At 51.0% G+C, this 24,062-nt stretch overlaps 1 protein-coding gene across 1 annotated transcript; it reads right to left on the reverse strand.

The window, feature by feature from the left end:
* Window positions 1-10,955: 10,955 nt before the first annotated feature.
* Window positions 10,956-20,549, reverse strand: LOC309328558 (maestro heat-like repeat-containing protein family member 7). Its single transcript, XM_081838550.1, has 5 exons — window positions 20,196-20,549; window positions 19,705-19,886; window positions 18,743-18,880; window positions 11,432-11,546; window positions 10,956-11,201 (listed from the first exon to the last, which is right to left on the reverse strand). The coding sequence occupies exons 1-5, from the start codon at window positions 20,205-20,207 to the stop codon at window positions 11,163-11,165; spliced, it is 486 nt and encodes a 161-aa protein (XP_081694676.1). The 5' UTR covers window positions 20,208-20,549; the 3' UTR covers window positions 10,956-11,162.
* Between the last annotated feature and the right edge of the window lie 3,513 nt (window positions 20,550-24,062).

The raw sequence follows: 24,062 nt of genomic DNA on the forward strand, positions 1-24,062 counted from the left end.
AGCAGCGCAGATCGTTGAAGCTTTGACAGCCAGAATGGGCAGCGGCAGCAACAGAGGTCGTCGAGGCTTTGACAGCCAGAAGAGGCAGAGGCAGCAGCGCAGGTTGTCGAGTCTTTGACAGCCAGAAGAGGCAGAGGCAGCAGAACAGGTCGTTGAAGTTTTGACAGCCAGAAGAGGCAGAGGCAGCAGCAAAGGTCATTGAGGCTTTGACAGCCAGAAGGGGCTGCGGTAGCAGAGCAGGTCGTTGAGGCTTTGACAGCCAGAAGGGGCAGTCGCAGCAGCGCAGCTTGTCAAGTCTTTGACAGCCAGAAGAGGCAGAGGCAGCAGCGCAGGTCATCGAGGCTTTGACAGTCAGAAGAAGCAGAGGCAGCAGCACAGGTTGTCGAGGCTTTGACAGCCAGAAGGGGCAGAGGCGGCAGCACAGGTTGTCGAGGCTTTGATAGCAAGAAGGGGCTGCGGCAGCAGCGCAGGTCGTCAAGGCTTTGACAGCCAGAAGGCACAGCAGCAGCAGCGCAGGTGGTGGAGCCTTTGACAGCCAGAAGGGGCAGAAGCAGCAGTGCAGGTCATCGAGGCTTTGACAGTCAGAAGCGTCAGCGTCAGCAGCGCAGGTCATCGAGGCTTTGACAGCCAGAAAAGGAAGAGGCAGCAGCACAGGTCGTCGAGGTTTTGACAGCCAGAAATGTCAGAGGCAGCAGCAAAGGTCAGTGAGGCTTTGACAGCCAGAAGCGTCAGCGTCACCAGCGCAGGTCATCAAGGCTTTGACAGCCAGAAGAGGCAGAGGCAGCAGCGCAGATCGTTGAGGCTTTGACAGCCAGAAGAGGCAGCGGCAGCAGGACAGTTCATTAAGGCTTTGACAGCCAGAACAGGCAGAGGCAGCAGCACAGATCGTTGACGCTTTGACAGCCAGAAGGGGCAGCGGCAGCAACAGAGGTCGTCGAGGCTTTGACAGCCAGAAGAAGCAGAGGCAGCAGCGCATATCATTGAGGCTCTGACAGCCAGAAGGGGCTATGGCAGCATCGCAGATTGTTGAGGCTTTGACAGCCAATAAGGGGCAGAGGCAGCAACACATATTGTTGAGGCTCTGACAGCCAGAAGGGGCTGTGGCAGCAGCACAGATCCTCGAGGCTTTGACAGCCAGAAGAGGCTGCGGCAGCAGAGCAGGTCGTTGAGGCTTTGACAGCCAGACGGGGCAGCGGCAGCAGCAAAGGTCATTGAGTCTCTGACTTCCAGAAGAAGCAGAGGCAGCAGTGTAGGTCATCGAGGCTTTGACAGCCAGAAGAGGCAGAGGCAGCAGCGCAGATTGTTGAGGCTTTGACAGCCAGAAGGGGCAGCGGCAGCAACAGAGGTCGTCGAGGCTTTGACAGCCAGAAGAGGCAGAGGCAGCAGCGCATATCATTGAGGCTCTGACAGCCAGAAGGGGCTATGGCAGCAGTGCAGATCGTTGAGGCTTTGACAGCCAAAAGGGGCAGAGGCAGCAACGCATACTGTTGAGGCTCTGACAGCCAGAAGGGGCTGTGGCAGCAGCACAGGTCGTTGAGGCTTTGACAGCAAGAAGAGACGGAGGCAGCAGCGTAGGTCGTTGAGGCTTTGACAGGTAGAAGGGGCCGTGGCAGCAGCGCAGATCATCGAGGCTTTGACAGCCAGAAGGGGCAGTGGCAGCAGCGTAGGTCGTTGAGGCTTTGACAGCCAGAAGGGGCAGCGGCAGCAGCGCAGGTCGTTGAGGCTTCGACAGCCCGAAGGGGCAGCGGCGGCAGCGCAGGTTGTCGAGACTTTGACAGCCAGAAAAGGAAGAGCCAGCAGTGCAGTTCGTTGAGGCTTTGACAGCCAGAAGAGGCAGAGGCAGCAGCACAGATCATTGAAGCTTTGACAGCCAGAAGGGGCAGCGGCAGCAACAGAGGTCGTCGAGGCTTTGACAGCCAGAAGAGGCAGCAGCAGCAGCAGCAGCAGCACTGGTCGTCGAGGCTTTGACAGCCAGAAGAGGCGGAGGCAGCAGTGCAGGTTATCGAGGCTTTGACAGCAGAAACGTTAGCGTCACCATCGCAGGTCGTCGAGGCTTTGACAGCCAGAAGAGGCGGAGGAAGCAGGGCAGGTCTTCAAGGCTTTGACAGCCAGAAGAGGCAGAGGCAGCAGCGCAGATCGTTGACTCTTTTACAGCCAGAAGAGGCAGAGGCAGCAGGGCAGTTCATTAAGGCTTTGACAGCCAGAAGAGGCAGGGGCAGCAGCGCAGGTTGTCGAGTCTTTGACAGCCAGAAGAGGTAGAGGCAGCAGAACAGGTCGCTGAAGTTTTGACAGTCAGAAGAGGCAGAGGCAGCAGCAAAGGTCATTGAGGCTTTGACAGCCAGAAGGGGCTGCGGTAGCAGAGCAGGTCGTTGAGGCTTTGACAGCCAGAAGGGGCAGTCGCAGCAGCACAGCTTGTCAAGTCTTTGACAGCCAGAAGAGGCAGAGGCAGCAGCGCAGGTCATCGAGGCTTTGACAGTCAGAAGAAGCAGAGGCAGCAGCACAGGTTGTCGAGGCTTTGACAGCCAGAAGGGGCAGAGGAGGCAGCACAGGTTGTCTGGGCTTTGATAGTAAGAAGGGGCTGCGGCAGCAGCGCAGGTCGTCAAGGCTTTGACAGCCAGAAGGGGCAGAAGCAGCAGCGCAGGTCATCGAGGCTTTGACAGCCAGAAAAGGAAGAGGCAGCAGCACAGGTCGTCGAGGTTTTGACAGCCAGAAGAGTCAGAGGCAGCAGCAAAGGTCAGTGAGGCTTTGACAGCCAGAAGCGTCAGCATCACCAGCGCAGGTCATCAAGGCTTTGACAGCCAGAAGAGGCAGAGGGAGCAGCGCAGATCGTTGAGGCTTTGACAGCCAGAAGAGGCAGATGCAGCAGCGCAGATCGTTGAGGCTTTGACAGCCAGAAGGGGCAGCGGCAGCAACAGAGGTCGTTGAGGCTTTGACAGCCAGAAGAGGCAGAGGCAGCAGCGCATATCATTGAGGCTCTGACAGCCAGAAGGGGCTATGGCAGCATCGCAGATCATTGAGGCTTTGACAGCCAAAAGGGGCAGAGGCAGCAACGCATATTGTTGAGGCTCTGACAGCCAGAAGGGGCTGTGGCAGCAGCACATATCCTTGAGGCTTTGACAACCAGAAGGGGCTGCGGCAGCAGAGCAGGTCGTTGAGGCTTTGACAGCCAGACGGGGCAGCGGCAGCAGCAAAGGTCATCGAGTCTCTGACTTCCAGAAGAAGCAGAGGCAGCAGTGTAGGTCATCGAAGGCTTTGACAGCCAGAAGGGGCAGCGGCAGCAGCACAGGTTGTCGAGACTTTGACAGCCAGAAAAGGAAGAGGCAGCAGCACAGGTCGTTGAGGCTTTGACAGCCAGAAGAGACGGAGGCAGCAGCGTAGGTCGTTGAGGCTTTGACAGGTAGAAGGGGCCGCGGCAGCAGCGCAGATCGTCGAGGCTTTGACAGCCAGAAGGGGCAGTGGCAGCAGCGCAGGTCGTTGAGGCTTTGACAGCCAGAAGGGGCAGCGGCTGCAGCGCAGGTCGTTGAGGCTTCGACAGCCAGAAGGGGCAGCGGCAGCAGCGCAGGTTGTCGAGACTTTGACAGCCAGAAAAGGAAGAGGCAGCAGTGCAGGTCGTTGAGGCTTTGACAGCCAGAAGAGGCTGTGGCAGCAGCGCAGGTCGTTGAGGCTTTGACAGCCAGAAGGGGCAGCGGCAGCGGCAGCAGCGCAGGTTGTCGAGACTTTGACAGCCAGAAAAGGAAGAGGCAGCAGCGCAGGTCGTTGAGGCTTTGACAGCCAGAAGGGGCAGCCGCAGGAGCACAGGTCGTCGAGGCTTTGACAGCCAGAAGAGGCAGAGGCAGCAGCGCATATCGTTGAGGCTTTGACAGCCAGAAGAGGCTGTTGCAGCAGCACAGATCGTTGAGGCTTTGACAGCCAGAAGGGGCTGCGGCAGCAGCGCAGGTCATTGAGGCTTTGACAACAAGAAAAGGAAGAGGCAGCAGTACAGTCGTCGAGGCTTTGACAGCCAGAAGAGGCAGAGGCAGCAGCACAGATCGTTGAGGCTTTGACAGCCAGAAGGGGCTGCGGCAGCAGAGCATATTGTTGAGGCTTTGACAGCCAGACGGGGCAGCGGCAGCAGCAAAGGTCATCGAGTCTCTGACTTCCAGAAGAAGCAGAGGCAGCAGTGTAGGTCATCGAGGCTTTGACAGCCAGAAGAGGCAGAGGCAGCAGCGCAGATCGTTGAGGCTTTGACAGCCAGAAGGGGCAGCGGCAGCAGCACATGTTGTCGAGACTTTGACAGCCAGAAAAGGAAGAGGCAGCAGCACAGGTCGTTGAGGCTTTGACAGCCAGAAGAGACGGAGGCAGCAGCGTAGGTCGCTGAGGTTTTGACAGCCAGAAGGGGCAGTGGCAGCAGTGCAGGTCGTTGAGGCTTTGACAGCCAGAAGGGGCAGCGGCAGCAGCGCAGGTCGTTGAGGCTTCGACAGCCAGAAGGGGCAGCGGCAGCAGCGCAGGTTGTCAAGTCTTTGACAGCAAGAAGAGGTAGAGGCAGCAGCACAGGTCATCGAGGATTTGACAGCCAGAAGAGGCAGAGGCAGCAGCGCAGATTTTCGAATCTTTGACAGCCGGAAAAGGCAGAGGCAGCAGCACAGGTCCTCGAGGATTTGACAGCCAGAAGAGGCAGAGGCAGCAGCACAGGTGGTCGAGGCTTAGACAGCCAGAAGGGGCTGCGGCAGCAGTGCAGGTGGTCGAGGCTTTGACAGCCAGAAGAGACAGAGGCAGCAGCGCAGGTCGTCGAGTCTTTGACAGCAAGAAGAGGTAGAGGCAGCAGCGCAGGTCATTGAGGCTTTGACAGCCAGAAGGGTCGGAGGCAGCAGCGCAGGTCATCGAGGCTTTGACAGTGAGAAGGTGCTGCGGTAGCAGTGCAGGTCGTCGAGGCTTTGACAGCCAGAAGAGACAGAGGCAGCAGCGCAGGTCATCAAGGCTTTGATAGCCGGAAGAGGCAGAGGCAGCAGCGCAGGTTTTCGAATCTTTGACATCCAGAAGAGGCAGAGGCAGCAGCACAGGTCGTCGAGGATTTGACAAGCAGAAGAGGCAGAGGCAGCAGCACAGGTCGTCGAGGATTTGACAGCCAGAAGAGGCAAAGGCAGCTGCACAGGCCGTCGAGTCTTTGATAAGCAGAAGAGGCAGAGGCAGCAGCACAGGTCGTTGAGGCTTTGACAGCCAGAAGGGGCGGAGGCAGCAGCGCAGGCCATTGAGGCTTTCTCAGTGAGAAGGGGCAGAGGCAGCAGCGCAGGTCGTCGAGGCTTTGACATCCAGACCTGGCAGCGGCAGCAGCACAGGTCATTGAGGCTTTAACAGCCAGAAGAGGCAGAGGCAGCGGCGCAGGTTGTCGAGTCTTTGACAGCCAGAAGAGGCAGAGGCAGCAGCACAGGTTGTCGAGTCTTTGACAGCCAGACGGGGCGGCGGCAGCAGCACAGGTCATCAAGGCTTTGACAGCCAGAAGAGGCAAAAGCAGCAGCGCAGGTTGTCGAAACTTTGACAGCCAGAAGAGGCAGAGGCAGCAGCACAGGTTGTTGAGGCTTTGACAGCCATACGGGGCAACAGCAGCTGCACAGATTGTTGAGTCTTTGACAGCCAGAAAAGCAGAGGCAGCAGCACAGGTCGTTGAGGCTTTGACAGCCAGAAGGGGCAGTCGCAGCAGCGCAGGTCATCGAGGCTATGACAGCCAGAAGAGGCAGAGGAAGCAGCGCGGGTCATCGAGGCTTTGACACCCAGAAGAAGCAGAGGCAGCTGCAAAGGCCGTTGAGTCTTTGACAGCCAGAAGGAACAGAGGCAGCCCCGCAGGTCATTGAGGCTTTGACAGCCAGAAGGGTCGGAGGCAGCAGCGCAGGTCATCGAGGCTTTGACAGTGAGAAGGTGCTGCGGCAGCAGCGCAGGTCGTCGAGGCTTTGACAGCCAGAAAAGACAGAGGCAGCAGCGCAGGTCGTCGAGTCTTTGACAGCAAGAAGAGGTAGAGGCAGCAGCGCAGGTCATTGAGGCTTTGACAGCCAGAAGGGTCGGAGGCAGCAGCGCAGGTCATTGAGGCTTTGACAGTGAGAAGGTGCTGCTGCAGCAGCACAGGTCGTCGAGGCTTTGACAGCCAGAAGACGCAGAGGCAGCAGCGCAGGTTGTCAAGTCTTTGACAGCCAGAAGAGGCTGTGGCAGCAGCGCAGATCGTTGAGGCTTTGACAGACAGAAGGGGCTGCGGCAGCAGCGCAGGTCATCAATGCTTTGACAACAAGAAAAGGAAGAGGCAGCAGCGCAGGTCGTCGAGGCTTTGACAGCCAGAAAAGGAAGAGGCAGCAGTACAGGTCGTCGAGGCTTTGACAGCCAGAAGAGGCAGAGGCAGCAGCACAGATTGTCGAAGCTTTGACAGCCAGAAGAGGCAGAGGCAGCAGCGCAGATCGTCGAGGCTTTGACAGCCAGAAGCGGCAGAGGCAGCAGGTCGTCCAGGCTTTGACAGCCAGAAGCGTTCAGCAGCGCAGGTCGTCAAGGCTTTGACAGCCAGGAGAGGCAGAGGCAGCAGCGCATATCGTTGAGGCTTTGACAGCCAGAAAGGGAAGAGGCAGCAGTGCAGGTCGTTGAGGCTTTGACAACCAGAAGAGGCAGAGGCAGCAGCGATGATCGTTGAGGCTTTGACAGCCAGAAGCGACAGAGGCAGCAGCACAGGTCGTCGAGGCTTTGACAGCCAGAAGGGGCAGCGGCACCAGCGCAGGTCATCGAGGCCTTGACAGCCAGAAGCATCAGTGTCAGCAGCCCAGGTCGTCAAGGCTTTGACAGCCAGAAGAGGCGGAGGCAGCAGTGCAGGTTGTCAAGGCTTTGACAGCCAGAAGAGGCGGAGGCAGCAGTGCAGGTCATCGAGGCTTTGACAGCCAGAAGAGGCATAGGCAGCAGCGCAGATCATCGAGGCTTTGACAGCCAGAAGGGGCAGCGGCAGCAGCACACGTCGTTGAGGCTTTGACAGCCAGAAGGGGAAGCGGCAACAGCGGAGGTCGTCGAGTATTTGACAGCCAGAAAAGGAAGAGGCAGCAGCGCAGATCATTGAGTCTTTGACAGCCAGAAGGGGCAGCGGCAGCAGCACAGGTCGTCGAGGATTTGACAGCCAGAAGAGGCAGAGGCAGCAGCACAGGTGGTCGAGGCTTAGACAGCCAGAAGGGGCTGCGGCGGCAGTGCAGGTGGTCGAGGCTTTGACAGCCAGAAGAGACAGAGGCAGCAGCGCAGGTCGTCGAGTCTTTGACAGCAAGAAGAGGTAGAGGCAGCAGCGCAGGTCATTGAGGCATTGACAGCCAGAAGGGTCGGAGGCAGCAGCGCAGGTCATCGAGGCTTTGACAGTGAGAAGGTGCTGCGGCAGCAGTGCAGGTCGTCGAGGCTTTGACAGCCAGAAGAGGCAGAGGCAGCAGCGCAGGTTTTCGAATCTTTGACATCCAGAAGAGGCAGAGGCAGCAGCACAGGTCGTCGAGGATTTGACAAGCAGTAGAGGCAGAGGCAGCAGCACAGGTCGTCGAGGATTTGACAGCCAGAAGAGGCAAAGGCAGCTGCACAGGCCGTCGAGTCTTTGATAAGCAGATGAGGCAGAGGCAGCAGCACAGGTCGTTGAGGCTTTGACAGCCAGAAGGGGCGGAGGCAGCAGCGCAGGCCATTGAGGCTTTCTCAGTGAGAAGGGGCAGAGGCAGCAGCGCAGGTCGTCGAGGCTTTGACAGCTAGACCGGGCAGCGGCAGCAGAACAGGTCGTTGAGGCTTTAACAGCCAGAAGAGGCAGAGGCAGCCGCGCAGGTTGTCGAGTCTTTGACAGCCAGAAGAGGCAGAGGCAGCAGCACAGGTTGTCGAGTCTTTGACAGCCAGACGGGGCGGCGGCAGCAGCACAGGTCATCAAGGCTTTGACAGCCAGAAGAGGCAAAAGCAGCAGCGCAGGTTGTCGAAACTTTGACAGCCAGAAGAGGCAGAGGCAGCAGCACAGGTTGTTGAGGCTTTGACAGCCATACGGGGCAACAGCAGCTGCACAGATTGTTGAGTCTTTGACAGCCAGAAAAGCAGAGGCAGCAGCACAGGTCGTTGAGGCTTTGACAGCCAGAAGGGGCAGTCGCAGCAGCGCAGGTCATCGAGGCTATGACAGCCAGAAGAGGCAGAGGAAGCAGCGCGGGTCATCGAGGCTTTGACGAGGTTGTCGAGTCTTTGACAGCCAGAAGAGGCAGAGGCAGCAGCGCAGGTTGTCAAGTCTTTGACAGCCAGAAGAGGCTGTGGCAGCAGCGCAGATCGTTGAGGCTTTGACAGACAGAAGGGGCTGCGGCAGCAGCGCAGGTCATCAATGCTTTGACAACAAGAAAAGGAAGAGGCAGCAGCGCAGGTCGTCGAGGCTTTGACAGCCAGAAAAGGAAGAGGCAGCAGTACAGGTCGTCGAGGCTTTGACAGCCAGAAGAGGCAGAGGCAGCAGCACAGATTGTCGAAGCTTTGACAGCCAGAAGAGGCAGAGGCAGCAGCGCAGATCGTCGAGGCTTTGACAGCCAGAAGCGGCAGAGGCAGCAGGTCGTCCAGGCTTTGACAGCCAGAAGCGTTCAGCAGCGCAGGTCGTCAAGGCTTTGACAGCCAGGAGAGGCAGAGGCAGCAGCGCATATCGTTGAGGCTTTGACAGCCAGAAAGGGAAGAGGCAGCAGTGCAGGTCGTTGAGGCTTTGACAACCAGAAGAGGCAGAGGCAGCAGCGATGATCGTTGAGGCTTTGACAGCCAGAAGCGACAGAGGCAGCAGCACAGGTCGTCGAGGCTTTGACAGCCAGAAGGGGCAGCGGCACCAGCGCAGGTCATCGAGGCCTTGACAGCCAGAAGCATCAGTGTCAGCAGTGCAGGTTGTCAAGGCTTTGACAGCCAGAAGAGGCGGAGGCAGCAGTGCAGGTCATCGAGGCTTTGACAGCCAGAAGAGGCATAGGCAGCAGCGCAGATCGTCGAGGCTTTGACAGCCAGAAGGGGCAGCGGCAGCAGCACAGGTCGTTGAGGCTTTGACAGCCAGAAGGGGAAGCGGCAACAGCGGAGGTCGTCGAGTATTTGACAGCCAGAAAAGGAAGAGGCAGCATCGCAGATCATTGAGACTTTGACAGCCAGAAGGGGCAGCGGCAGCAGCGCAGATCGTTGAGGCTTTGACAGCCAGAAGGTGCTTCGGCAGCAGCGCAGATCTTCGAGGCTTTGACAGCCAGAAAAGGAAGAGGCAGCAGCGCAGGTTGTCGAGGCTTTGACAGCCAGGCAGGGCAGCGGGAGCAGCGCAGGTCATCGAGGCTTTGACCGTCAGAAGGTGCTGCAGCAGCAGCGCAGGTCGTTGAGGCTTTGACAGCCAGACAGGGCAGCGGCAGCAGCACAAGTGGTCTCACTGGCAGAGCCTAAGTGACACCAGATAAAGTTGAGCAATGGACTCAATCCTGATATTCACCTGAGATGGTGGTGCTTTGTTTTGACCCCCAGGCTTGTTGTGACCAATGGAAAGTATAGAGCTGCCGCCCCCCCCCCCCCTTATCAGACAACAAATATCATGTATTTCATAAGCATATATTTTCATGGTTTTACAGTTTTAGTGTGAGCTCAGTTTCTAAAAAGCACCTCTTGAACGGGTTATTTTGGGATTGATTCAGGTTGGCCCCCAAAGCAGCTCACTTCAGTTCAATGGTCTCCAGCAAGAAGCACCCAGCCACGCATGTCCCCTCCTGCCCCTTCTCATCCCAGCATGGCTGCAGCAGAAGCTGGGCTGGTGCTTCCATTTGGAACTATGGAGTTCTCTGCTGGTTTCTGGTCGGCCTGGACCCCACCTTCCAACCTCTAGGGCTGGGCATGGCCCTCCCAATCTAATTCACCTCTGCTCTCACAGTCAGGTACATTTTGGTGGGAAAGGGAAGGAAAGAGTATGAGCTGGTTGGAATCATGCTGAACCAAACACATCCTAAGCTGGGTCTGAACTGCAGGAGGGTTTGGACTTGGCTCATAAAGAGCATGAGATGACGTTTGAAACTGGAGAAGACTCAGTGGCCTCAATAAATATATGAAAAAAGCTTATTTGGACGAGCAAAGAATTATTGTTGTTGTTGTTGTTGTTGTTGTTGTTGCTGCTGTTATTATTATTATTATTATTATTATTATTATTATTATTATTTGTCAGGGCTGCCCGAGGTCCCAGCTCACAAAGGACCAACGCCAGTTCTTGTTATATACAAAAGTCTTTATTGAAGTTCAGTTTCTATTTCAAAGCCATGGCGTGCAGCTCTACGTCTTAAACTCTAGACCGCCGAAGCTCCGTCTGAGTCTCCTCCCCCTCGACACCAGTTTAAGACTCTAGCCCTGCTCCACCTCTTCCTTTGCTCCTTCCTCCTCTGGGTCCTCCTGTCCGCTGGGGTCTCCCCCTTTCTGGACTCCTCTGACGCTGAATCCCCTGATTCATCCCCCACCCTCCGGCGGGCTTTAGGACCTGGTTCCCTGTCCGGGCTACCTGCTGTGCCGCTCGCCTGTACATTTGAACTTGGCGCGCGCGCCCAGCCGGCAATCTTCCTCCTGACCGTTCCCTCGCTCTCCGATGGAGGCGTGGTCAGCCCTAACTCCTCTTCTCCCCCTCCTGGAGGAGATGCTGGCCCTGAAGCCTGCGATTCTTCCCCCCCACTACGCTCTGGTGGGGAAGCTGGCCCTGATCTCCAACTGCTGCTTTGGGAGTCCCCGCTGGCCCCTTGTTCCTGGTGTGTCCCCCCTGGCACCCCCCTTGCTCTGGCTATCGGCGCCCCCCTTTGGGAATCCTCTGAATCACTGGAGAAGCTCACGGAATCTCTTGGCCCACTGTCATACTATCCCACGCTGCCCTCAGATTCCTCCCCCTCGCTCTCCGTTTCCTCTCTCCCCTGTGTCTCTGCTCCTGAGCCCCTGACATTATTATTATGTCTCCCCACCCCGATACATAGTGGAACAAAGAGGAAAAAAGATATATAATAAACCAGCAGACATACAAAAATCAATCTTTAAAGCAGGCAAAAATAAATACATATGAACTTATACCAGCTTTAAGGTGTTTCCAATAGTACATATAAAAATGTAATTTTAAGAAAAATCTTAGCCTTCCAAAGGTGAAGACTTGCTCATCCATTAACGGAATACCTGTATGATTGCTGCCTGCAGTAACTTGCGCGCTAGGTCATGGAAGTGTCTGTATCAGAGTCGGACATCCCCTAAGTTGGAGCAAAGCCACTGTAAGTGCATCTTTTATTATGTATACATTCATCTTCTATCAAAAAAACACTGTCCATATATATTAGACATGATAGCAGTGAATGCAGCTGAAGTTGTACAATTAAATAAAAAATGTGTAAATACTAAAGAACATTTGACAGTTAAATTGTGAGGAATAAAGAAACCATTAGAAACATTAGAACAGGCATTCCCTGTTTCCAGTTCCTACCTCCAAGTAAAACGCCATGCCAATGGCTCTCTTCTTGTTGTTCGGACAGCACATATATTCCCGAGCCAGTCGGGCAATCCTCTTGTACTGTTCTGTTGAGGAGCTGAACAAGGTCCTGAAACATAAGAGTAAGAGACAACAACAATGATTTTATTGCATTAGCCATGCGGCCATAGCATAATATACATAGAAATAACAACATAAAATGGGGGTGGGGAGATAAAAGTGTATGTCGTCCTGGGCGAATACTTTGAGAAAATGGGGATAACAAAGGTAACGGGAGATTTAAAACATCAAGTGACAGAGAATACAAAAAACAGGTTCGATTGTGCGGCGTATCGACTACATCTGTGGTATTGAGGAAGGAGTTGGTGCCGCTTTCCTCTTCATCACACTAAGCAGGAAATTAGCTGTCATCTCGGTAATCCAACAGTCAGAATCCTGCAGAAGAAGGGACACTATCCAAGGCTGGATTGGGAGATGAAGCTTGTTCACGAGAGGAGTTAGAAACCGAGATCTTTCATCTGTCCAGTTGGGACAGAAGAGCATTACATGTTCCATAGTCTCCAGAGCCGTGTCATTGCAGGAGCATGTTCTATTTGCGATGGGAACTCTGGAGTAACGACCCGACAGAACTGCTGTAGGAAAACAGTTGAGACGGGCACAGGTAAAGGCCCTTCGTTTAGCCTCCGAAGGAATTGTAAAGCAGTATAGAGGGATCCCTTCAGGGGGTGGAATAGCTAGGGCTAAGCCTGAACACGGCCCTCTTGCATGGGAAGCTGTGTTAGAGAAGTCAAGTTGCTGTAGCTTCTTTTTGATTAGAGGTAGGGCCGCCGGGCTAATACACTCTAAATTAAAAACAGTTTTGCGGTTCAAATTGAGAAGAGAGCGGAATTTGAGATTAATTGTAGTTTTCCAAGGAGAATTATGAATATCTCTTAGGATCAGATTGGAGAAACCACCTCTAATTCGAGCATCTGATGGTAGTAGGTGGGAGCTGTAGGAAATGGCTGGACTCCATGCTCGTTTTACAATTGAGGGCTGGGCGAACTCAAGTCGTAGGGCTGCACCTGAGACACATCTTGGGACACCGGAAAGAGATCTCAGAAACATGTGAAGTGGGCGATCCAGGTTACCTGATATTGCTGTAGTCCATACTTCGCAGCCATATAATAGTTTAGGGACAACTTTGGCATTAAACATTTGAATTGCTGCTGGAAGGTGTTTGCCGCCCTTCTGGTGATAGAATCGGACAATGGCATTAGAGGTCGTGGTTGCAGCAAGAGAGGCAGATTGTAGATGGATGGTCCAGGAGAGATTATAAGTAAATATTAAGCCTAGATATTTAGAGGCTTTTACCTTTTCTAAGTAGCCACCTGTGATCTTAAGCGGCTCCAGCTTGAGTTTGCGGGAACGAGTGAAGTGGAGAACTTTCGATTTTTTATAATTAATATTAAGAGCTTCCGCCTTACAATAGGCAATAAATGCATTAACTGCATTTGCTAGGTCCGCAGCTGTTCTGGATAAGATGACGGCATCATCCGCATAGAAAAGGGAAGCAACGGGGTGGCCTGCTAAGTGAGGAGGGTACTTAGTTGCTAGCTTCAAAGGGGAAAGGGCATCATGAAGATAAAGATTAAACAGTAAAGGGGCCAAGAGACAACCTTGTCGGACGCCCCTGGCCGTTGGGAATGGAGTGGTAAGGTAGCCGTTGGGACCAATTCGAACGCGAGCTGTGGTGTTTGAATAAAGGGAAATAATTAGGGAAAGGAGGTGCGGATCAATTCCCAAATGGGCAAGTTTGGACCATAATCTCTGCCTAGGGATGGAATCAAAGGCGGCCTCCAGGTCCATGAAAGCGGCAAACAGGTGGCCTTGCCTTGGTGCAGTGTATTTACTGGCAAGGTGATAAAGAGTTAGACAGTGGTCCATGGTTGATGCTGACTTCCGGAAGCCAATCTGTTCTGGCGGTAGAATGTTTCTCTCATGGACCCATGAAAGAAGTTCTTCCAGTAAGACAGCGGCAAATATTTTCCCCGGAATAGATAGTAAGCTGATGGGGCGATAGTTCCTAGGGATGTTTGGCTGGCCGCCTTTGAAAACCGGAAAGGCGGCCAGCCGAGAATTAAATATAAACTACTAACAGATGCAAAAGAAAGAGGAGGCTTTGCCCTGCCAGATTTGAAGTTATACTATGAAGCATCATGTCTTTGCTGGATAAAAGAATGGATTGAACTTAAAAATACAAAGCTCCTGGATTTGGAAGGATTTGACAACAGATTTGGATGGCATGCGCACCTTTGGAAAGAAAAGAAAAAGGGTTACAAATCATTTGAAAACCATATCTTCCGGAGATCGCTATTGGAAGTTTGGGACAGATACAAAAACATATTAGAAATGGGGGTTCCACATTGGTTATCCCCATTAGAGGTTATAGGTGTCAAAAAAACCAATATGAGAAGTGATTGGATTACCTATGGAGATTTGGTGGTGAAGGAAGGGGGGAAGTGGAGATTGAAACCATACGAACAAGTAAAAGAACATGTTTTTGACTGGCTGCACTACTATCAAATAAGTGAAATGTTTAAAAAGGATGTGAAAGAAAAAGGGTATAAAGAAAAAGACTCAAAATTTCAAACAGAAATTGTCAATAATGATTGTAAGATAATTTCCAAAATGTATAAAATTTTGTTGGAATGGCATACAATGGATGAGGAAGTAAAAGTGGTAATGATTCAATGGGCCAAAGATTTAGGATATAACATAGAAATGGATGATTGGCAAAGAATATGGAATGAAAACCTGAAGTTTACAGCATGTATCACATTAAAAGAAAATGTTATGAAGATGGTATATAGGTGGTATATGACACCAGTAAAATTAGCAAAAATGTACAAAACTTGCAATAAATGTTGGAAATGTAATGAGAAAGAAGGTACATTTATGCATATGTGGTGGGATTGTAAGAAAGTAAGGGGGTTCTGGGAGATGATATATAACGAACTAAAGAAAATGCTAAAATATAGCTTTGTTAAGAAACCAGAAACCTTCCTGCTGGGAATAACAAGAAGGGACATAAATAGGAGAGACTGTAAACTTTTTCAGTATGCAATAACAGCAGCAAGAACATTGTTGGCCCAAAAATGGAAACAGGAAGAAGTACCGACTTTGGAAGAATGGAGAACAAAATTAACAGATTATGCAGAACTGGACAAATTAACTGGGAAAATTAGATTCCAAAAGGATCATAGGTTTTTTGAGGACTGGAGAAAATTTACAGAGTATTTGAAAACTGTATGTGAGGAATGTACAACGCTAGTGTGCTTTAAAGAAGCTTTGTGAAAATATAAGGAATATTGTAAGAAAGTAAATAAGGACAGAAATATAGTATCTAATGGCAATATTGAAACTAAGGAATGTGAAGATAGGATTTTAACCACGAATGATTGTCAGAGAAGTTGAGGGAAGTCCAATAAGCTAAAATATGTGATGTGTAAACTGGTATGATTGGAGTTTTTCATGGAAAAATTTTTTTAATAAAAATTTATATACAAAAAAAAGAAAATCGGAACTATTGTAGCTTCTCTCCAGGAGTCGGGGATGTCTAAGGCGGAGGAGATAGCGGTGAATACAGGAGTCAGCTGTTCACTCCACCAAAGAGGATCAGTCAGGAAAAGGTCCAACGGGACCATGTCTGGGCCGGGGGCCTTATTCCTACACATGGACATTATGATGTTGAAGATGCGGGTTGAGGTAAAATTTACTGAGGAGGTGGAACTAAGAGAACAGGAACAGAGGTCCGACGGGGATTGAAGGTGATCTGTAAGATGATTTGGAGAGGCGAAACTGGCTGAATAATAAGCGATCCATTCGTCAGCGGAAATCAGGATGGCTGAATTGAGTGGTGCCGAAGGCCTAACTAAGCGCCCAAAGGAGCAGGAGTCATGCCTCTCTACAGCTGAACGAAGAGTGGACCAAGCCTCAAGGATGTGTTGCTGTTTCTTGCAATGAATCATGTTTCTGTATGTCCTTTTAGTAACTAGAAGCTCTGCACGGGTTTGGGGGTCGTTGGAAAATTTGATGATTCTGACCATTTTCCTAATTCGCCTTCTTAGGACTTTACATTCCTTGTCAAACCAAGGTGATTCAGAGAAGAAGCGTTGGTGGGTAGGCGAGGTGATGGTTATGTAAGTTGTTGAAAAAGCATCAATTAATTTCCGGTATTGGTCAGCGGGCGGAATTGAGTCAGAAAGAACTGTAGGCATATCAAGTGATTTTTGTATGTCCAGGGCAAGAGAGGAGCTGAGGCTTGTCCATTTCTTTGTTTTATATACAGGGTAGCTTTGTACGGTGGAACTATAGTTTGAGGGGACTGAGAATGGCTCTATTAGGTTTGACATTAAAGTCAATGGAAGGTGGTCACCACCAAAATATTCAGCCACTTCCATTTTTGTAGAAATTGAGAATAGCTCTGGCGTCAATAGAATGTAGTCGACAACACTGGTCCCCTGGGAAGAGATGCACGTTAACTGCTGCAAGGACAAGGGAGTAACGTTGCCATTTGCGATGCAGAGATCGTTTTCGATGGCCAATTGGGCCATCAGCCTCCCCGACGCATTTGTTATGGGATCAAGAGAGCATCTGTTTCCCCAGGGGGGCTGCAGGGGATTGTCCAGGAGTGCTGCGGAAGATAATATAGCATCGTTGTTGGGACCTATTCTTGCGTTAAAGTCGCCTAAGAGGATTTGAGGAAGTCCTGGGTTGGTTGTTTGAAGATCATGAAGCCAAGACGAAAGTTCAGACCACCTTTCATTACGGTCGGAATCATTAATTGCTGGAGGCAGATATACTGTAGTTATCAACCATGGGCTTTTGGTCTTTGGAAGGTGGATCTTTATAGTGAGAAAGTAAGGGGAAGATTTAAGTTCCTCGCAGATAGTGAGGGATAAGCTGGTTGAGATAAGACAGGCGAGGCCAACTTGAGGGCGACCCCTGTTAGCTAGTGTCAGGGGTTCAGAAGGAGAGGCACAGGAGGGGGAGCAAATGGAGGGTGAGGAGGAGGAGTCCGAGGGGGGTGCAGGCAGTGACAGTGGAAAGAGTTATTCCACAAGCCTCTCCAGCGAATCGGAGGACTCACAGAAGGGAGCGCCGGTGGCCAGAGCAAGGGGGGTTCCAGGGGGGAAGCCCCAGGAGGAAGGGGCCAGCGGGGAGTCCCTGAGCAGCAGTTGGAAATCAGGACCAGCTTCCCCACCGGAGCGCAGTGGGGAGGGGGAGTCCCAGGAAGCGGGACCAGGGCTCTCACCACCAGCGGGAGGAGAGGAGTCAGGTTTGGTCACGCCCACATCAGGAAGTGAGGAAACGGTCAGGAGGAAGGTTACCGGCTGGGCGCGCGCGCCAAGTTCAAATGTACAGGCGAGCGGCACAGCAGGGAGCCCGGGTAGGGAGCCAGGTCCTAAAGCCCGCCGGAAGGAAAGGGAAGACCAAGGGGGGTCAGCGTCTGAGGAGTCCAGGAAGGAGGAAACCCCAGAGGGCAGAAGGACCCAGCGAAGGAAAGAACAGCGTAGGAGGTGGAGCCGGGCTAGGATCTTAAACTGGTGTGGGAGGAGCAGTGAGTCAGAGGGGACTTAGCCGATCTAGCGTCAAGACGTGGGTCTGCGCGCCCAGAGCTTTGAAATGGAAACTAAACTTCAATAAAGACTTTTGTATATTACATCCACCGGGCGTGGGTCTTCTGTGAGCTGGGACCCAGAGGCAGTCCTGACAGCTAGTTTGCGAGCACAGGAGCTAAAGGAACAATAATTTGGGAGAGCGATACTTTGTTGGGACCAGGTCTCTTGGAGGCACACAATGTCAAAAGAAGAGATAAAGTTTATTGCCTCAGGATCCATTTGCTTTGTCGCCCAGCCGTTAACATTCCAGGAGACAATTTTAAGGCTCTGGGGTGGGTTGGATGCGCCTTTCGGGGAAAGAACTACTTTTGCTTGATTTGTGGGTAAGGATTGAGCCTGTTTGTTTCTAATGGTGTCGAATTTCCGCGGAGATAGGGAGCCGGCTGGTGTTTGCCTCTGGTCTGATCTTTGTCAATTATTTCCCAAGGAACTTTTAGGGATTACTCTTTTATGAGCCGGCCCATTGTTTTCCGGGCATGGCAAACTGGCCAAATGTTCTATAGTTTCGGCTGGTAAATGTTGAATACTGACATTAGTGGTCACCGGGCCTTTGAAGTATGTTATCTCTTTCCGTAGGTGTTCTTCCGGGACTTGATTGTGGCCTAACTCTGCCTCGTCTAGGTACCACAGCTTGTCCCAAGAGCCTGGTGAGTTCACCTTGGGGATGGTTCTCCCTATTGGAGGTGATGTAGTGTACTCTTCGGTGTGCTGGGCTTCCTTGATTGGAAGTAGATTAATCTCAGCCATTGTCTGAAGGTAACGTGGCCGACAGGCCGCCGGGTTTTGTTCTTGTATAGAGTTCAAATTAAAGGAAGTCTGGTCCTTTTTGTGGGCGTCCACATTGATTTCCTTATTTATATCTCTCCCAGCCAGCTTAATTCTTAGCATGTCTAATCTTTCTAATATTTCAGTTTGTATTGGAGATGGAAATTGGCAAAATTGCCTGATTAAGGTATTTTCTTCCATAGAGAAGGGGTCCTCATCTTCGTTCGCTTGGAATTGCGGGTCTTGCAGGTGAACGTATTTCCTTTTTAGGTTTAGAGGCACTTGTTTCTGGGGACCAGGCCGGGATTTGGGAGGTTGTTTCTCCTTACTAAGGTTTGCGTGCTTAGCTTCCAGAAGGGGATTCAGTGGTGCCTTATTTTCAAAAAATCTGAGAATTTGTATCTGGGCCTTTAAGAATATATATCTTGATCTGTAAATAAACTTGGCCAGGTTCAGGTCTCTAAATGTGATCATTGCTCTCATAGAACAGCCATCATGATGCAAATAATCTACAGAAGTAATATCATTTGGCTTTACTGCGCCTGGCAGTATATCATTCAGAATGTTCAAGGAGCTCATTCTTCGAGAAAGAGACAAAGAATTTACAAGTCTGAAGCTGGCAGGAAGAACCACCCAGCGTTCCTGCACAACAACAACCACCACCAGGTTACTTGAACGCTGAGCAGAGCCTCCCGCCTGCATTCGCTCCCTAAGACGCACACACATTTCCCCTTACTTTTTAGGAGGGGGAAAGTGCGTCTCATAGAGTGAACAATATGGTACATTTTCTGAAATAAATAAGAAGTTTATCCCCATTTCCCCAGAAAGCAGGCCTTGCTCTTCATGCCTCACCTGCCAGTCCTTTTCACCTTCTTACCTTGCCAGAAGACGAATGCCTTTGAAAAAGCTTTCTGGACTTGACAGCATATCCCAGCAGCTTTGCAACCCCAAAACCTCAAAATCGTCAAGGTATTCAACACGCCCAATCAGTTGTTTCAGGGCCTGCACAGCGGTCCTGAGTCAAGTGAAGGAAATAAGAATATTATATTTTAAAAATTTGTATACTGCCCTTCACCCGTAGATCTCCGGGCAGATCACAACATAAAAATGCAAGTTAAAAAGCACAAAATACAGAATAAAAACAAGAACCAAAGCAAACCAATAACTCCTCTCCCTCCAACAAACGCAGTTGAAAGGGCATAGGAGATTAATCAGCCAATGGCATGATTGAAGAGGACCATTTTTGCCTGGCATCTAAAGGCACCAGGCAAGCCTCCCTGGGGAGAGCAACCCACTAATGGGGAGCCACTACAGAAAAGGCCCCTTCTTGTGTGGAGGGGGCACGTGAAAAGGGGCTTCCGATGATGAGCACAAGGTCTGGGTAGGTTCATCTGGGGAGTTTTAGGTCCTTGACATCTTGCAGTCCAACCCCAACCATCACCCCCTGCAGCCTCCCCCATGTTTCCAGCACAAGCGGCAACCTTTCGGCTGTGATGGAGACTTAAGGTTTCATGACACGTGAGTCCCACCACGCCCAAATCAGCCCATCATGCGGGAGAGTCTCCAACATCCTCTCCCATCCTAGTGTCCTTCAGATGTTTTGGGCTACAATAACTCCCATCTTCAGCCCAGTTGTGCTGGCTGGGGCTGGTGGGAGTTGTGGTCCAAAGTGACTGAAGAGCACAGGGGTTGGGGAAGCCTGGGTCTCCTAGCTATCTAACCTAAGCAGAACCTCCATGTCCAAATGAAGCCTATCTCTTGGGGGAGGGCTGAGCCATCACCGCTATGGGTCAGAGAGAGAAGGGAGGGCCCCCCCAAATGCATTAGCAGGTCCCTTACATCAGTGGATCGAGATGCGAAGAGGGCTCCGGGATTAGACTTGCCGCCCTCGAACCTCTTCTTCTCGCCTCATGGACAAAACAGATCTGAGTGCTAAGTGCAAACAGCAGGTGGTGGAACTTGCTCTTCAGGATACCTGCAGCCTCAGGGAACGACAGGATATGACACAGAGCGTTGGTAGCCTGGAGGGACAAGGACAGGATAACGGCATTCAGCAGAGGTCATCGTCAGATCAAGATCTCAGACTCAGACGCGACTCAGAGCCCCGGTCCATTTCCCTCAGTGTTGTCTACACTGACTAGCAGTGGCTGTCCAGGGTTTCAGGCAAGGAACTCCCCGACATGGATATGCTGGGGCCCTTCTGCATACAAAGCAGGTGCTCACAGGATGGACCACTTATTAAGATGCACCCCCTCCCAGCAAGAAGCCCCCAGCCCCATCCAGCTCCCATTCAAAACAATCCAGGAGAGAGAAACTGAGTGGTTTCGTACCGCCATTGGCATTTGAGAAGTGCTGCGTCGCCTGGTAGTGACTTCCGCTTTGGGGTCTTCATCCTGCAGCCTTTTCAGGAGGGGTCTCAGCAGCTTGACGCTGGAATACTGATCAGCGACCAAGGCCTTCCAGATCACCGTGGCACTTCTGCAATTTTTCAAAACAGAATTTTTCCTTTTTCCTTTTCTTAAAAAAAGTCAGGCCTTTGATATTTTCTTTATATTGCACATACATTAGCAAAGAAGGAAACCACAACTCGGAGCACAATTTTTTGCAAGTACGAAATTCAATATAAATAAATATAAATTAAGAAACCCCTTAAATCTACCCCTCCCCATTTTCACATCACAAAAACTTACTGTCAGGGGCTCAGGAGCAGAGGCACAGGGGAGAGAGGAAACGGAGAGCGAAGGGGAAGAATCTGAGGGCAGCGTAGGGGAGTATGACAGTGGCCCGAGAGATTCCATGAGCTTCTCCAGCGATTCAGAAGATTCCCAGAGGGGGGCGCCGATGGCCAGGGCAAGGGGGGTCCCAGGGGGGACGCACCAGAAGCAAGGAGCCAGCGGGGACTCCCAAAGCAGCAGCGGGAGATCAGGACCAGTTCCCCCACCAGAGCGTAGTGGGGGGGAAGAGTCCCATGTATCAGGGCCAGCGTCTCCTCCAGTAGGGAGAGAAGATGAGTCCGGGCTGACCACGCCTCTATCAGAGAGTGAGGGAACGGAGGGGGAGTCAGGTCCAGCTAGCCCCCCCGAAGGGGGAAGCAGTGACAGGAGCAGTGTAACGGTCAGGAGAAAGGTTGCCGGCTGGGCGAGCGCGCCAAGTTCAAATGTACAGGCGCGTGGGACGGCAGAAAACCCGGATTGGGAACCAGGTCGGCAGGGGGAAGACTCAGGGGACTCAGCGTCAGAAGAGTCTAGAAAGGGTAAGACCCCAGTGGACAGGCGGACCCAGAGGAGGAAAGAGCAAAGGAAGAGGTGGAGCAAGGCTAGAGTCTTAAACTGGTGTCTGGGGGGAGAAGATTCAGACGGAGCTTCAGCGGTCTAGAGTTCAAGACGTAGAGCTGCGCGGCGCGGCTTTGGAATCGAAACTGAACTTCAATAAAGACTTTTGTATATAACAAGAACTGGCGTTGGTCCTTTGTGAGCTGGGACCTCGGGCAGCTCTGACACTTACTCATCACACTCCATCGAACAGTCCAACAGGCTGTCTACGACCGGCTGCATGCGCTTGGTGGCTAGGCTGACAATAGCCGAAAGTGTCACTTCCTTAGTGCGGGTGTCGGGGATCTGGTGGAGACGGTTGTAAATCTCCTTCACAACCATAGGCAGCTGGAAGAAGATAAAAGAAGACCAGGATGAGAAAGTGTGGTGAACCTGTTTCTATTTTGCTTAATGTATGTGGGGTTTGGTGTCAGCGTTACTCGTGCCGGTTCTCTGCCGTTCACTTGTGTTCCTTTGGTGGTGAGAGAGGTTGGGGTTGGCCTAGGGTGTGGTTGTTTGTTTGTGATTGGCTGTGGTGATCTTTGTTTTGAATCAATTCCAGTACCCTTTTGGTACTAGATTCTGGCTCCTGCAAAGTCAATACTAAATCGTCAGCAAATGCTTTCAGTTTGTACTGTTTAGCACCCACTTGTATGCCTTTAACCAATTGGTCCTTTCTGATCATATTTAACAAAACCTCCAGGACCGATATAAAAAGCAATGGAGAGATTGGGCAACCTTGTCGCGTTCCTTTCTCAATCTTAAACTCTTCTGTCACTGCATTGTTCACAATTAATTTTGCCTTTTGTTCTGAATAAATTGCACCTATACCATTTTCAAAACCTTGACCTACCCCCATCCCCTGTAGATTCTTCTTCATAAAACTCCAAGAAATGTTGTCAAAGGCCTTCTCTGCGTCCACAAAAATCAAAACTGCCTTAGTATTGATATTCACTTGTAATTTTTCTAGAATATAAATTATATTCCTCGTATTATCAGACAAATGTCTGCCCGGGAGAAAGCCCGCTTGGTCTTTATGAATTTCTTCTACTAACACCCTTTTTAATCTTTTAGCCAAAATATCAGCAGCTTTCTGCTGGTTAAAGGACTGGCTGCTTCTCGAGAACACAGACATTTTGGATTTGGAAGGATTTAACAATTCTTTTGGATGGCATGCATATTTGTGGTATGACAAGGTTAAGGTGCATAAAGGTTTTAAAAACCATATTGTCAGGAAAGCATTATATAATGTCTGGATCAAATATAAAGATTTGCTGGAGAACAAAACTCCAAGGTGGCTGTCACCAATGGAGGCAAAAGCTTTGAAAAAACTCAATATGGAGGTTAAATGGCCAAAATATTGTGAAATTTTAGAACAGGAGGGTGATAAGTGGAAATTGCAGAGTTTTGAGAATCTAAAAGATAAAGTGCGAGACTGGCTTCATTATTATCAAATATTGGAGGTCTTTAAGTTGGACAGGAAAATTGGCTTTCAGGTGGAAAAATCAAAACTGGAAACAGAGTTGCTAGAACCCAATACTAAGAATTTGTCAAAAATGTACAACTTGCTGTTGAAATGGAATACACAGGATGAAACAGTTAAATCAGCTATGATTAAGTGGGCTCAAGATATTGGTCATAACATTATGTTTGCTGACTGGGAAAGGTTGTGGACCACCGGTATGAAATTCACGGCATGTAATGCCTTGAGAGAGAATATTATGAAAATGATCTATAGGTGGTACATGACCCCAGTCAAGCTTGCAAAAATTTACCACTTACCAGATAATAAATGTTGGAAATGTAAAGAAAATGAAGGTACATTTTTTCACCTCTAGTGGACATGCCCAAGGATTAAGGCTTTCTGGGAAATGATATTGTGTGATATATAATGAAATGAAAAAGGTATTTAAATATACCTTCCTGAAGAAACCAGAGGCCTTTCTCCTGGGTATGGTAAGCCATGTGGTGTTAAAAAAGGATAGAACTTTTTTTATGTATGCTACTACAGCAGCAAGGATCCTTATCGCAAAGTATTGGAAGACATCAGATCTACCCACCCTGGAAGAATGGCAGATGAAGATGACAGAATATATGGGACTGGCAGAGTTGACCGGCAGAATAATAATAAATAATAATAATTTATTATTTGTACCCCGCCCATCTGGCTGGGTTTCCCCAGCCACTCTGGGCGGCTTCCAACAGAGATGAAAAATACACTAAAATATCACATATTAAAAACTTCCCTGAACAGGGCTGCCTTCAGATGTCTTCTGAATGTCAGGTAGTTGTCCATCGCCTTGACATCCGATGGGAGGGCATTCCACAGGGCGGGCGCCACCACCGAGAAGGCCCTCTGCCTGGTTCCCTGCAACTTGGCCTCTCGCAGTGAGGGAACCGCCAGAAGGCCCTCGGAGCTGGACCTCAGTGTCCGGGCAGAATGATAGGGGAGGAGACGCTCCTTCAGATATACTGGACCGAGGCCATTTAGGGCTTTAAAGGTCAGCACCAACACTTTGAATTGTGCTCGGAAACGTACTGGGAGCCAATGTAGGTCTTTCAAGACCGGTGTTATATGGTCTCGGCGGCCGCTCCCAGTCACCAGTCTAGCTGCCGCATTCTGGATTAGTTGTAGTTTCCGGGTCACCTTCAAAGGTAGCCCCACGTAGAGCGCATTGCACTAGTCCAAGCGGGAGATAACCAGAGCATGTACCACTCTGGCGAGACAGTCTGCAGGCAGATAGGGTCTCAGCCTACGTACCAGATGGAGCTGGTAAACAGCTGCCCTGGATACAGATTTGACCTGTGCCTCCATGGACAGCTGTGAGTCCAAAATGACTCCCAGGCTGCGCACCTGGTCCTTCAGGGGCACAGTTACCCCATTCA

Source organism: Podarcis erhardii, assembly GCF_964252035.2.
Source record: "Podarcis erhardii genome assembly, chromosome: 14".
NCBI classification, from domain to species: Eukaryota; Metazoa; Chordata; class Lepidosauria; order Squamata; family Lacertidae; genus Podarcis; species Podarcis erhardii.